General features: G+C 43.7%; 1 protein-coding gene across 1 annotated transcript; it reads left to right on the top strand.

The window, feature by feature from the left end:
- Positions 1-5,448: 5,448 nt before the first annotated feature.
- Positions 5,449-15,457, top strand: LOC143149673 (uncharacterized). Its single transcript, XM_076317243.1, has 5 exons — positions 5,449-5,541; positions 5,751-5,900; positions 7,133-7,326; positions 7,696-7,803; positions 15,322-15,457. The coding sequence occupies exons 1-5, from the start codon at positions 5,449-5,451 to the stop codon at positions 15,455-15,457; spliced, it is 681 nt and encodes a 226-aa protein (XP_076173358.1).
- Positions 15,458-15,677: the final 220 nt, after the last annotated feature.

The raw sequence follows: 15,677 nt of genomic DNA, 5'->3' as shown, positions 1-15,677 counted from the left end.
GGTTGGGATGCGTTGGGAATAGAAAGAAGTTAGTGAAAAATCAACGAGCAATAGTATATATTAGAATGTATATAAAAAGTGTCCGATAGCTTGCAACATAACCGGTAATATGATTATTCTAAAAGGTAAATCGAAAACTCGTAAGAAGATTTTTTTTATCATAGGAGACTTCCATTTTGAGAAAATCAAATTTCGAAAATTCGATCGTGTGCACGATTTGTTGTTTGTTATTTTTATGTGTTCTTAAACATTGCTTATAGCACGGTATTATAGTCTTTCGTCGATCTTCTGGTCATTCGAAGGATAATAAAAATTATTTCAAAAGAATAGGATAGTGTTGGGTATGTGGCGGCACTACCCACGCTTGCCACCAGAGGGAAACTCACCACCAACCGTTTCCCGCAAGTTCCCGTACCTGCTCCGATCGCTATATATACGACCTCTTACCGATCTTCCAATGTCCCGGCGTATAAGGCAGGGCCTGCTAGGATGCCTTACTGACGAGTCCACTAGCAGGCCCGGGATGAAACGCTTATCCCCACTCCTTTTCCTATTTCCGTTCTCTCCTATCTTAAACATCTTCAAACCGCCGCCAAAGTGGTGACCCCGTCTAGTAACACGCAACCTTCTGGACAACAGCACAGCAGCAGTAGAGGTGCAGCACAAGACGATGGATGGAACGCAACGTGTAAAGGCCGATTTTTCGTAAATCCCCCTCTCCGAGGGTTGACTCCTTTACCTGCCAGCGACGATATGACGCTATACTTCCGGCTAACCATCAGGATCAACCCCAGGAGGACAGCAGGCAGCTTTAGTCGACATTATTCACCGACCACAGGGATGCGTTTCATAAGTACCGGTACGCTCACGCATCAACGTCGGACAACAAGTAAAATCGCGGCTTGAGCATACAAGGCTCGCCATGCGTAATTCGTAATCGACAGCAGCTGGGCCTTACTACGAAAAAGAACCATTCCTCTCGTCCACTACTCTAGACAACCTCCTCCTGTGCCTTGTTGTGCCACCGAACAACGGAACAAAAATACCTACGCCACTGGGACATCAGGACGGAACTTCAAAGTATCGTTTACCACTGGCAAGGGGGTTATGTGGCGGCACTACCCACGCTTGCCACCAGAGGGAAACTCACCACCAACCGTTTCCCGCAAGTTCCCGTACCTGCTCCGATCGCTATATATACGACCTCTTACCGATCTTCCAATGTCCCGGCGTATAAGGCAGGGCCTGCTAGGATGCCTTACTGACGAGTCCACTAGCAGGCCCGGGATGAAACGCTTATCCCCACTCCTTTTCCTATTTCCGTTCTCTCCTATCTTAAACATCTTCAAACCGCCGCCAAAGGTAAACACTCCAAGTATAATAGAATAGGACAGCAGTGGTCAGACAAGCCAGACAAGTATTTTGATTATTTGTCTCGTAAACTTGGGACTCGAACGAACAAATGTTATTCCATATTTTCGAGTAATTTTCCCGCGTTGAATATCGTGCCATCAGTTACGGTACACTGTATGTAATGTATATATATATATAGAACGAAATGGATAGAAATCGGAAACGCTCCACGAAGAAAGTAATTCTACCACGAAGAAGTAGAGACAGTGAAACACTGCACCGAAAAGACCTAATTGGCGTAGTGGATAGTAAGCTTGGCTGCCGCCAGAAATAGCCGTGTTCGAATCCCCGAAAGCCGGAATCCAATTTTTCCCCTTTCGATTTTCCACGGCTTTCACGGGATGGGGCGAGTCTCGTTACCGGTGCATTTTCCAACCATCCTGACGTTGTTTTTAAATTTCTTACGACCATTCGCCGCGCGTATACTTAACGTTTCTTCTTTGCCTCTTATAATATTATAAATAAAGAACATTGTTAGAATAATTGTACGACACATTTCGCTGCGCGCGAATGCGAGCGGAGAAAAAGAATAGTTTACAAGTAAAATCTGTTGTACACTAAAGAATGATAAAAACCACCGAGACTAAAAGGCGCGTTGCAATGGATTCCATCGCATGGTGGGACATTATCGGGAACACGAAATAGCGGGGAAAACAAAGCTTTTATATATAAAGAGGACTCCACGCCAATCGGTGCTTTACCATCTCTCGTTTTCCTGTCGTAGTGTAATAAAGTCACGCTTAATAAAGTTTTCCGAGGGCTCCGGAGTCCGAAACATTAATTGTCGGAGTTATTCGAAGTAGCCAACTCTCCCTATTTACCTGCTGTAAATTACAAACCTGAAACCAGGGAAAATACCCTAATAGAGGAATCGAATAAAACCGACGGTTGAACATTGAAAAAATTCAATCTCTCCAAGATTTCTAAAAACAAAAATTCTTTCTTTTTCTGTCGCGGTGTAATAAAGCCGCGAATGATACAGTTTCCAGAGGACTCTCGGTCGGAAACATTAATATTCGAAGTAGCCAACTCTCTATTTAGCCATTGCATATTATAATCCTAGAAACAGAATCCTCTAATATACCGACGAAGTGCACAAAATTCTCTCTCTCGTGGATTCTGAAAGTAAAATATTCACATTTTTAAACATTCCGCACAAAGGTGCACGAATACGGGGTTATTCACATTTTTAAACAAACTACGAAACGTTCCCCGGCACTCTGGTCACTCATCCAAACTTATTCAGAATTTTTTGTACCATAAATACTCTCTCTCGTGGATTGTATCCAGAATTTTTTACACTCTAAAATAGTATATCCACTCGTGGATCACAAGAACAAAATATTCACATTTTCGAACATTCTAACTACGAAAGGTTCCTCAGCGTTCTGGTCACACCCGTGCAAACTTAACCAGAATTTTTCGATATTTTCCCTATCGATTCATCGTCTTTAATCTACCATCATCCGCGCTCCGCGTCGACTCGTTCTTTCCTCCCGCGTGTATCGCGAGAACCGAATGCACTCCATCGAATCGCAACGAGGACGGAAGTTAATGGGCCCTTTTCGACGCTGACGCCACAAACCAACACCCCTTTTCTGAACCCATTCTACCGATCCTCCCCTTCCGTGACACCCTATCGGCGACGTTCGCGTAACCCGCGCGCGAAGTTTCTTCGGGGGCTCGTTTCGCGCGTTGCAGTTTATTATCGTGTTCCAGTCGTTAAGCGGACTCGTTCGTGGAGAACAGCTCGTTGCAGCGGCGTGTATTGATGTAAACGAGAAAGGGAATTAAAAACGGGAATAATCCCGGCAAAGTGGGCTCATTTACGTATGCATGGTTTAACCGCGACCCAGCGTTTCAACCGCGACCCTCACCGCCCTCCCGCGCCCCTCACCCACGCCCTCTTCCTCCCTCTCTCTTGCTCTTTCTCTCTCTTTCGTTTTTCCTACGCGAGGTAGCGTAAAATCGGTGAAGTTTTTTAATCACCGCCACCGGCCTCCGTGATATCTGACGCGCTGGATTTGTAATTGCATTTCGAAACCATAGAGCAAGTTCCCCCTCCTTGAAATTTGTGGAAACTTTTCCTTTTTTTTTCGTTCTTTCTTTTTCTTTTTTTTTTTTTTTTTACCCCGATTTCGGGCACTTCGACACCGCGATCCGCGGCGAATATCGGGGATTAAATCCCGTCGACAGCAACGCCAACAAATCCTCCGCGACCGGAATGAACAAAATATTTTCCATCGAAACACGCAAGGTGAACGCCGATACCCTCTCGCGAAGACTCCTTCGCATTTTCCTCGTGTTTCGACGAGCTCTCGCCTAACGCGTCTCCCGCGACCCGAGCGGAAAATCACGACGGAGAGGAGCCGCGGGGAATGGCCTTGAATGGGATTTCCATTCAGCGATCGAGATTATCGGAGAAGGTTATTTCGACGTTGGAATTTACCTAACACCGTGAATACACCGCGAAAGAAGCCCGAGAGATATTCCGAATTATCGACTGCGACCGAATTAATAACATTACCTACAGAGAAGACAATGGTAATCGAAGAATCGTGGAAGGTTACACTGCTCGATATTATATCCATGGAGTGTCTACTCTTTGTAATTAATTTCGACAAAATTTACTGTTTACACATAGAGAAGAAAATAATCGGGAAATTATCTCGAAAACTTCTACTCTGTATTACATCGATAGATTGCCTACTGTGTAACTAAATTAAAGAAAATTCAATGCTCTGTTCACGTTCAGAGAACAAAACGATGAATTTTCTTGGAAGGTTCTACTGCTCGTCATTACATCGACAGATTGTCTGCCTTGTATTTTAAACAATTATTATATAAATTCCAAGATAAATTATCTTGGAAGGTTCTACTGCTCGTCATTACATCGACAGATTGTCTGCCTTGTATTTAAAAAAATTATTATATAAATTCCAAGATAAATTATCTTGGAAGGTTCTACTGCTCGTCATTACATCGACAGATTGTCTGCCTTGTATTTTAAAAAATTATTATATAAATTCCAAGATAAATTATCTTTCAAGATTCTACCGCTCGTCATTACATCGACAGATTGCTTTGTATTTTAAAATATTCAATACCCTACTTACAAAATAAGAAACTCAAGACTCTCAACGTGCGTAAAGTATTACAAATATAGTCTACTTAAGGGTCAACGTAAAACGGTCTTCGACTCATCTCTTATTCTTCCGTTCGCCGATTAATACACCTTTCGTGGCGCTAATCTTCAAGTTACACGCAAACCAGCCTCAAAGCGGTTCAATTAGCGATGGAATCGTTCTAAACACTTTCCAATTAACGTTCTCCGATATTTATTCTCTCGTTCTGGAACCTGTAGAATCGTCCAACGATTAGCACCGGTTACCTCGCTGTTGCTCGACATTCTCGAACTGCAAACATCGCTGTCGAACCGGTTTCCACGTCGAAGACAAGCTCGAAGTCGCTCTCCGTGCATCGGGCCAGTCTCTCACCGTTGTAAGTTTACAATTCACGTGTTCAGGGATGTCGAGCCATTGGAAAAAACTTTCGTACGTTCCACGATTAACCCTCCGACCGTTCTGGTTCCGAGTTCCGTGCCAGAGTCATTTCCGACACTCGTCGACACTTCGTTAATCGCGTTCACGGTTCGCGAGTACTTTGTTTCGTCGCTTTTCGTGTATTTATTGCAGTGTGGTGCACAGTAGATCGTTAATCGATTATTTACGATCACTGTACGCAAAATTCTCTCACCTTGCGCGTTATAGTTCTCTAGACCACCAGTGTTTCCATCACAGTACACGGAAAGTTAAATTTAAACTGATCGATCTTCGTACCTGGGTCTTTTCTGACCCATAGAGACCATTTGTCCTCTTTACAAATGGCATACTTGTTCGATAATACCATTAGTACTTTTTAGAAATTGGAAAAAGTGCGACGAAGTGACAAAATTTCTGTTTGAAATATTTATGCAAGGTCAATGGATCACGGGTCCGTTTCGACCCAGGGATAGTTTCTCCCACGGTGATCTAAATGTCAGTTCGTTTCAATGATACGATTCGCGAGAGTAGTCAGTACACGATTCTACAGAAAATTAGTTTCAATTACGAACAATTCGGTAGACTCGTCGGTTAATTTACAACGTCGATTAAAACACACCCGACGTATCTCGGGGATGTTGAAGAGCGAGTTAGGTGATTTGCAACGTTTTCGCTCGAGGCACGGTTTATTTACGCCTTCTCCGCGCGTTCGTTCGGTTCGCGCGCGCCAACTTTTACGCGGTGTTTTATTGAATCCCTTTTACGACGAACGTGTGTGGTTTACTGTTCTTGGAGGAAAGTGAACTCTTTCTTTATAGGCTTTTGACGTTCAATCTGGCGCTGATACTCGGCCCAGTCGGTTCGAGAACCCCGAATTCGGAGCTGGCTGAGATTCTTCATCGACCAATCAGAGCCCTCACGTTCCCCGAGGAGAGCGCCCTGGGTGTAAGTGCGAACGCGAGAATAGTTGAACCTCTGTCCGATCTATCGAACTCGATTTCAAAGCGATTCTAACCTCGTGTCTTTATTCGGAGAACCATTCATGGATCGAGGTCCTTTTGTCGCTTTCGAAGATCACGATCGATCATTCCAAGAAGAATTCCAGCTAACCGTTACAGAACACTAACCCTTTCACGGATCTAGCAATTTGGTGGACACACTAAGTCTTCCAGAATTGGTGTACTTTTTTGAACCGGTGTTTCAAAAGTGTCGAATCGTTCGAAAGATTCTCGAGATTCTTCAGATTCCATTTCTGAGTAGTCTTCGATATTGAGATATCCGCAGTCATCGGTCCTTGAGCTCCTCAGGGAATTCAATAACGAAAACTTCAATAACTAATTCGATACCAAAAATTGACTGTTGATTTGGAAAGTCTAGTGTGTATATTAAGTGTAATTTGGGTAACACTGTAGGTTTCTTAGAATCGGTGTATTTTTAGTTTTAGAGATTTATATCGTGGATAAATTTCTCGAGATTCGTGTAGTAGTAAATTTTTGTCCACGTAGAATCTCCACTTTTGCGATATCCATGGCTATCGGAGAATTCAATAACGAAAACTTCAATAACAAATTCAATACCAAAAATTGACTGTTGATTTGGAAAGTCTAGTGTGTCTATTAAGTGTAATTTGGATAACACTCTAGGTTTCTTAGAATCGGTGTATTTTTAGTTTTAGAGATTTATATCGTAGACAAATTTATGTCCTAGTAAATTTCTGTTCACGTAGTCTCCACTTTTGCGATATCCATGGCTATCGGAGAATTCAATAACGAAAACTTGTTCGTTGGAAGACCCAGTGTGTCTATCGAGTGTGATTTGGCTGACGCGCTAGGTTTCTAAGGGTCGGTGTATTTTTGATTTTCGAGATTTATATCGTGGACAAATTGCTGGAGATTTATGTCCTGGTAAATTTTTGTCCACGTAGAGTCTTCACTTTTGTGATATCCATGGCTATCGGAGAATTCAATAACGAAAAACTGTTCCTCGGAAGAGGCAGTGTGTCCATCAAGAGCTAAGGAAACGAGGGCGTTGGAAATCACCCCTCGAGGTTCAAGTTTATAGCCCCTGGACCACTGTAACCTATTCTTGAACTCCTCGCAGGCAGTCCATCGATTTCCAACAGCTTCGAGATATTAAATTATCGGGAGGAGAACGACGAGACTGTATCCTTCTTTCAGTTGTTCCTCGCGCTGGCTGTACCCCTGGAAGACCCCTACAAATCGGTATCCATAGCGAATTTTTTCGAGGCCTCGTACACTCTACCGACCAACACATCCACGGAGAATTTCGTGCTGGAAACTGGGCAAACAAGAAGGAGGAGAAGCTTGGACAGAGCAACGGTTTATCAGGCGTTGGAGAACAAGTTCGACAAGTGAGTTTCGATGCTACACCGAGCCAGCTGTTGCTTTCGTCGGCCATTTTGGATCTTCGGTGGTCGTGGGATCTTCGACTTCGATTCTCGTACCAGCATCGTTTCTTTATCGTCGATGGCCAAGCTGCTTCGAGAGCTTCCCCATCGTTTTCTCGATAGTTGCGTTCCTCGGCTCGCGATAGTCGTTCTCTCTGCTCTTTTAATTGCGACTACGTTGCTCGGTGTTCGCGCGCGCAAAAAGAAGGTTGGATAAACGAAACTGTTACACGCGGAGGCAGATATAGATACACAGCGGCTGACCTAGAAGTCATAGTGGGTCAGAGACGGTCTTATTTTATTTTTCACTTTGCTCCCCGACTTTCTGCGCAGCTACGGATATCAGGGTCACGAGTGTCTGCTGAGGGCAATTTGCGAAACTTCGGAGCATTCCTTGAGACATAACGGGCTCATCGGTGACATTCTGCACGTGATCTTCACGTAAGTTTCTTCGTTGACTCTTCCTATTACCTCGATCCTTGTCCGATAATAACCCACCGTCGGTGGTAACTCCGGTACGTTGTTCTCTAATTGGTCGATATTGCTACCGACGATCAAACGCACGAGAAATACATAAACGGTAAGTAGAACATAATGCATACACCGACTGTGGAATAGGAGTAAGGACGTAATCTTGTTGCCACGAATCGGATTAAGCAACGAGTAGATACGCGAAAGGAAGATAGCTATGGAAAGGGTTCTGGAATGTCTGCCTTTGCAATTTCACGGTAATACAATTTACATGCACTTGTAAAGTGAACCAGACTCGTCGATGTACAGCTCGACGAGTTGAATATGCTCCTCGAGGGAGTGGTTTCAACGTGGTGGGGCGAGTGGTGGGGGTATGGTAGATAAGACAAGTTCTATAGCCTCGAGTTGTCACCTGACACTGTACTTCATCAGGGATGCATTATTTAACGATCTTGCGACAATGTTGCCGTACGGTGCACTTTGTTATGAATATATTATTCATAATTTTAGCGGTCATTTTTGCGTTGCAATGCTTAAGAGAATTTACAAAGGAACAGGACGTATACGTCCCTGAGTAGTTCAGAGAAACAAGACTGTAGAAGAATGATATATTACTTTTAGGAAATTGATAGTTTGATACTAACAGCGTTTAGTTTTTTCAAATAGAAAGAAAAGAGAGAAAGAGAAAAAAATGATAAGATTCGAGGAAGTAGAATGACTCAGTCGGACAAGAGGTAGGTTCAGCACCCTTTATTCCTACTGAAATTGTCATAGACCTAAATAATTTCCAAATTATCGATTTACACTTTTCTAAATTAGTTTTGAGTTATGGATCTACACTCTTCCAAATAATTCCTAAGTTATGGATCTATACTCTTCCAAATCATTCCAAGCTCTCGATGTACACTCTTCCAAATCATTTCAAGCTCTCGATCTACACTGATCCAAATCATTTCAAGCTCTCGATCTACACTCTACTAAACCATTTCAAGCTCTCGATCTACACTCTTTCGAATTATTTCAAGCTCTCGATCTACACTCTTTCGAATCATTTCAAGCTCTCGATCTACACTCTTCCAAATCATTTCAAGCTCTCGATGTACACTCTTCCAAATAATTTCAAGCTCTCGATCTACACTCTTCCAAATAATTTCCAAGCTCTCGATGTACACTCTTCCAAATCATTTCAAGCTCTCGATCTACATTCTTCCAAATCATTTCAAGCTCTCGATCTACACTCTTCCAAATCATTTCAAGCTCTCGATGTACACTCTTTCGAATCATTTCCAAGCTCTCGATCTACACTCTTTCAAATAATTTTCAAGCTCTTGATCTACACTCTACCAAATTGTTTCCAAGCTCTCGATCTACATTCTTCCAAATCATTTCAAGCTCTCGATCTACACTCTTCCAAATCATTTCAAGCTCTCGATGTACACTCTTCCAAATCATTTCCAAGCTCTCCATCTACACTTTACCAAATAATTTCCAAGCTCTCGATCAACACTCTTCCAAATCAATTCCAGGTAATCCTCGCGAGTGTTTCTTCGTCCTTCAACTTCAAGAGCAAGTCTCCGAGTCACGCGTTCCTCGTTTCTTAAGAACGTTAAAAACATCCCGTAACGAAGTCGGTGCACGGTTACGCATTAAATTTCGCCGCCATAAGCCTACCGGCGTGCGACTGGATCCAAAAAGTATCCAGAGTTCTCGTTCGTATCCGGTCACGGTGGTCTCTGCGCGAACGAGCCGGGCATTGTTCGCGCGGAGCGTAACGCGCTAAAGGACTCCGGGTGGAAATTTCGTCGGCGCGACCTCCTTTCCGCGCGGACGAAGGAAAAAAGAAAAAAGAAAAAACCAAGAGCCAGGCCTTTTTTCGGCCGGTCCAAGGCGGCGCAAATTGGAGTAGATACACAGACCGTGTAGAAAAGCAAATTTGGTTTAGCTTTCTCGCTTCTCCACCGGCCTGCCGGGTCCTCCTACGCGCGCGTGTGTGCACTCGTCTCACCGTGTGTATACGTGTATCTCTCCGTGAGTGTGTACGGTTGTGTGCGCACGTAGTCGTCTCACCGTGTGTGTGTACGTGTGTATACGCGTAACACGCGTGTACTTGTCCATAAGTGTGCACGACTGTGCGCGCGGCCCACCGTCTGCGCGTATACGTGCAACACGCGTGTACTTGTTCACAATTGTGCACGATTACGTGTGTGTACACGTTTCAACGTGCGTGTATACGTGTAACACGCGTGCACTTCTCCGTAAGTGTGGCACGGAGGTGTGTGTATAGGTGTATGTGTACTCGCGCGATCTCGTGGGTGGATAAACTCTCGAGCCAGGGACGTATGAATAAAAAAAGAGGGCCCGCGGGCGGCCCGTGACGGCGCATTGTCGTCGTCCTCGCCGTCGACGACGTCCTATATCCCCGTCGTCGGGGAATTTCCGAGCGGTTTCCCAGCTACGAGGCAGAAAATAGACCGACAAGGTAGAGAGAGAATGTGTATTAGGACTAGGAGCGCGTCGAGCCCGTTCTTTCTTAGGGTTTTCGGAGTTTCGTGGTTCGGTGTGGGACGGTTACAGTGTCGGTCACGCGAGACCACGTACGCCACTCTGGTATAAAGGGTGGCCGAATTAAATGGGAACCGTGAGCGTTACTACGGACGTCGAAAATCGTCCAAATCGCGCTTTCTCAATTTCTTTTTCTTTTTTTTTCTCCTCGAGGAACATTTTTCATCTCCCGATGTATTTACTGAAGGTATTCTCCTATGACTGTACGAGGCTTCGGTTAAAAATCTTGGAGAATTATTTAGAGAAAATTATTCGAATTAATGTTTTTCAATTTCTTCTCTCGTAGAATATTTTTTATCTTGTGTGTTTACAGAAGGTATTCTCCTATGACTGTACGAGGCTTCTGTTAAAAATCTTGGAGTATTATTTAGAGAGTTGAAAATTATTCGAATTAACGTTTTCCAATTTCTTCTCTGGTATTCTTCTCTCAATATTTTTTATCTTGCGACGTATTTATAGAAGGTATTCTCCTGTGATTGTACGAGGCTTCGGTTAAAAATCTTGGAGAATTATTTAGAGAAAATTATTCGAATTAACGTTTTTCAATTTCTTCTCTCGTAGAATATTTTTTATCTTGCGTGTTTACAGAAGGTATTCTCCTGTGATCGTACGAGGCTTCTGTTAAAAATCTTGGAGAATTATTTAGAGAGTTGATAATTATTCGAATTAACGTTTTTCAATTTCTTCTCTACTATTCTTCTCTCAATATTTTTCTATTTTGCGACGTATTTACAGAAGGTATTCTCCTGTGATTGTACGAGGCTTCTGTTAAAAATCTTGGAGAATTATTTAGAGAGTTGAAAATTATTCGAATTAACGTTTTCCAATTTCTTCTCTGGTATTCTTCTCTCAATATTTTTTTATTTTGCGACCTATTTACAGAAAGTATTCTCCTGTGATTGTACGAGGCTTCTGTTAAAAATCTTGGAGAATTATTTAGAGAGTTGAAAATTATTCGAATTAACGTTTTCCAATTTCTTCTCTCGTAGAATATTTTTTATCCTGCGACGTATTTACAGAAGGTATTCTCCTGTGATTGTACGAGACTTCTGTTAAAAATCTTGGAGACTTATTTACAGAGTTGAAAATTATTCGAATTAACGTTTTTCAATTTCTTCTCTCGTAGAATATTTTTTATCTTGCGTGTTTACAGAAGGTATTTTCCTGTGATTGTACGAGGCTTCTGTTAAAATCTTGGAGAATTATTTAGAGTTAATCCTCAGGAATTACTTCGCGAGTTGAAAATTATTCGAATTAGCGTTTTTAAATTTCTTTCCTCGTAGAATATTTTTCTACGTCTCGGGATGTGTTTACAGAAGGAATTCTCCCGCGACTGTGCGTAGCTTCGGTTAAAAATCTCCAAGAATTATTCACCGAAAGATAATCCTCGAAACGAAGTGTCAAGCTTCTCTTTTCTTCTTCAAGAATAATTTCGTAAGTTCGTATTATTCGAATCATCGTTTCCAAATTTTTTTTCTCACCTTACACTTTTCATCACCCCATACGTTTACAGAAGTTATTCTCCCAGACTACGCGCAGCTTCTGTTAAAAATCTCCAAGAATTTTTCAGCGAGAGATCCTCGAACTTTAATTTCCACCGCGAAGTAGTCGTTTCTGGTAAATGTCCTTTTGGAAAATAATTTTTCCCCAAAAGTAAAAATTTCCTCTGAATTGTACCAGTCCAAACGAACCACTTGAGGCTTCCCGATATCGAGAGACTCGGTCCGGTGTAAAACAACGTAAAAAAAACGAAGCCAAGAATCCACGTCTTTGCTTAGACCTCCCGCAAGTCTCTGTACAGAGCCAGCTTCCCATTTGGAGAAATTAAGATCCCCGGGTGACTCAACGTTTACATCAGTTGTACGTTTGAGGCCGTGGAAAACGTCGCACAAAAGAGACCACGGTTTAAATTATTATTCCGCGCTTTAGAAGGAACTTCTTCAAACTTTTCCTGACGGAAGCGAACTTGGTGGGTGATTCATGAAAGGAAAACTGCGCTTCAACCGACTCCGCGGCGAAGAAAACGCTCAAAGGGAGGGGTATGGGGGAGGCAAAGAGAGGGAGAAACAGCGGGACGCGTTGCCAGGACGGATAAAAATTGCAAATGAGCTTTTGTTTTGCCGTTGAAGTTGTTATCGCGGCGAGAAGCGCGCAGGATGTATTGTCCTTTCCCAAGGATCCGTTCGTTTGGGCGCGAGGGTCTCGCGGTTAATTCGAGGGAATGGAAACGGTCGGTCGGTGGCTAGCTATGAAAAAATCATGGATGATTATTCCCCTTCTTCTCGTCTTCTTATTCAATTCGCGTGGTTTAACCCGTTGATGTACTTCCACGAGTTTCACTTCAATGTTTTGGACCAAACGCGAGTGTCACGAGTCAAATTTGTGGAATTAAAGACAGATGAAACGCCAACATTGCAAATTTTACTCTTGGAACGAAGTACCATTTCATCGGACCATATGTACTAAAAATAGTGAAATATTTTGTATTTAAGCTCCTATGAAAATAATTCTCGAGAATCTCTCGTTCGGTGCGCGTGGTTTCTTACCGGTTGATTTCGTCGAGCTAAATGGTACGACAAGGTATTAACAAACGCAGCGAGTAAACGATAGATGGATAGATATAACTGAAAGTTTCGCGATCCTTCGATGCAATGTGTTCCTCCGTCTCGAGCGTACGCCACGATCCCGTGTTGTTGCGTTGGAAACGGCATCTCGAAATTGTTTCGAGGAAAAAGTTCACCGCTGAAGGATCATCGTCCCCTTTCGAATCGAAGCGGAAACGGGCAAGGGAATACGAAAGAAACCGTAGGGAACACGCTCGCGCGTTCACGGGTCAGGTGTTTTCGAGGAACGCGGCACGCTCTGATAACGAAATTGCATTGTTTTTCACCGCCCGTATCTCCGAAGCGGAACTCGCAATAAAGCAGAAAGGACGAAGAAACGTTGAAACACACAGTCGCTATCTACCCGGAGGAGTCTCCTCGATTCGAAATAAGGGCGGGCAAGAGTCGACGTAAAAGCGCAACGAAAGCACCACCTACTCCAACCCCCACCCCCTCTAACTCTTCACCCCTCACTTTTCTCATTCCTGAGTTTTTACGATCGCGAGAGATATGCAAGACATATCGTCATGTTTGTCGACCCGTTGCGTGTAATCTCCGGTGAAACGGAGAAACGGTCAGGGTGGGGGTAGAGGGCGACGATGAAAAAAAAAGAAACAAACAAAAGGCACTGGAAAAGAGTTCGGAAGGGATCCACTGTTTATTTCTATTCAATTTTCCCGCGAATACTCAATTACGTTCTCTCTTCTAAATGGAACTAGTAACATTGAATTTCGAACGGGCTTCGAACTCGTCGACTGAGCTTACAAGTATTTAAATTCAATTCTCGGATCAACCGAATGGGGGAACGACTGATGAAAATTTGTGGATTTTGAGGTGACGGAGAGATCTTTGGTTCGATTGTAATTCTTTTTTAGACGGGGCTCGCTTTCGAGTAAATAGGAGCGTTCGAAGGAATCGAAATTGCAATCGGAGAACGAGGAGAAAGACGAGGATAATTGTCGCGTCGTACGAAGCGCGAGTGTGCCAGGTAGAGGAGAGAATGCGCGAGGCAAGAATGTTTTGGCCGCTCAAGGTCACCGAACGGCTACCCCCACCACGAAGCGTTGATTTCGTTCTACCTCAAAGTTCTAAAAACGCAAAGCTCTTCCCTGCGTTCGTTTCCATTCCTTCCATTATACAACGTCAAGATAGAAACAATCGATCACTGGACAATCTAGAACGAAACACCGGATATCTAGAATTCCAACTGAGCGTAGAAATCTAGACTGGATCTAGGTTGAGCTTCCACACGCGTTCAAGTTAATAAACGCGTGCACCGTGAAGCAACAACCACGTGTTTCACTCCATCCCAACCCCCATAAGTTACTCCTTTGCGCTAAACGCTCACGAAAAATGCATCACCACCGACGAGTACATAGAACGACTGTCAAAAGACAGGAATAGGAATCTTGTAATCTTTTTTCATCCCTCAAGAACACACTATTGCGCAAAGCCGTGAGTAAACTCGGTTCGAAGTAAAAAAAGTGGGGAAACCCCATCAGTTACTCCTTTGCGCTAAATGCTAACCAAAAATGCATCACCATCGACGAGTGCATAGAACGACGATCAAAAGACAGGAATAGGAACCTTGCAATTTTTTTTCACCCCGCAAGAACACACTATTGAGTAAACTCGGTTCGAAGTAAAAAAGAGGGGGAAAACACGGTCGGATTAAATTAGTAGCGTGGAAGAAAGAACCGGGGTATCGCACGAAGTGGAAGGTGGGAAGAAACAGTTACTCCTTTGCGCTAAATGCTCACGAAAAATGCATCACCACCGACGAGTGCATAGAACGACGGTCAAAAGACAGGAATAGGAACCTTCCGATCTTTTTTCACTCCTTAAGAACACACTATTGCGCAAAGCCGTGAGCAAACTCGGTTCGAAGTAAAAAAAGTGGGAAAAACACGGTCGGATTAAATTAGTAGCATGGAAGAAAGAACCGGGTATCGCACGAAGTGGAAGGTGGGAAGAAACAGATGGGGTTAACCGTGGTGGATTGCCAACGATTCGGAAATTTCTCCGCGAGCGTGAGCCGAAAGAAGACCGGTAAATAATAATCCTTTCTCTTGGCAGTAGTGGTGGCTGTCGCGTCACGTGACACGCCACTCGTCCGTGTTCCCGACCGATGGCCGCAAACACTCGTACGGTATTAAATTGGTCGTAAGAAAGCATCGCATGACGGCAATTTAATGGCCGTTCGTTAACGAGTTGGCCGACGTTGCGTCGTGCTCGTTACCTCGGCCGTATCACGGGAAGAAAAAGCTCCTTATTATCGTCCCGGTGTACGGTATGTATGTTACCGTGAGCGCGTTGTTTTCAGACCGACGAGCTCGCGACACGAAGAACTGCCGCAGGACATTCTTCAAGCTGAAGCGGTCGGACGTAATGGAGGCTGCTCGAAGTACCAACCGCAATGCCCCGTGGGACTCTTCGACTTGATTGGAGTCCTCGCTTGAGCCCTGAAAAACCACCGCGGTTCACCCGCCGCGTTTCGATCGGATAAACAGTTCGATTTTATGCCGCCGTGACCACCACGGCTACCACGTTACCTCAACGGTCCTGGTGCTCCGATGTAATCAATAAACGAACGACAGTTTAGTAGTAGCTCTTCACCGAACTCTCCGCCAGAACCGTGGATTCGGTTCGTATTATTTTATACCCTTCTTCACTCCGTTA

The sequence above is a fragment of the Ptiloglossa arizonensis genome, chromosome 7 (assembly GCF_051014685.1).
Source record: "Ptiloglossa arizonensis isolate GNS036 chromosome 7, iyPtiAriz1_principal, whole genome shotgun sequence".
Taxonomy (NCBI): Eukaryota; Metazoa; Arthropoda; class Insecta; order Hymenoptera; family Colletidae; genus Ptiloglossa; species Ptiloglossa arizonensis.
Note: the sequence above shows the minus strand (reverse complement) of the source record. Positions and strands in the feature narration are given on the sequence as shown.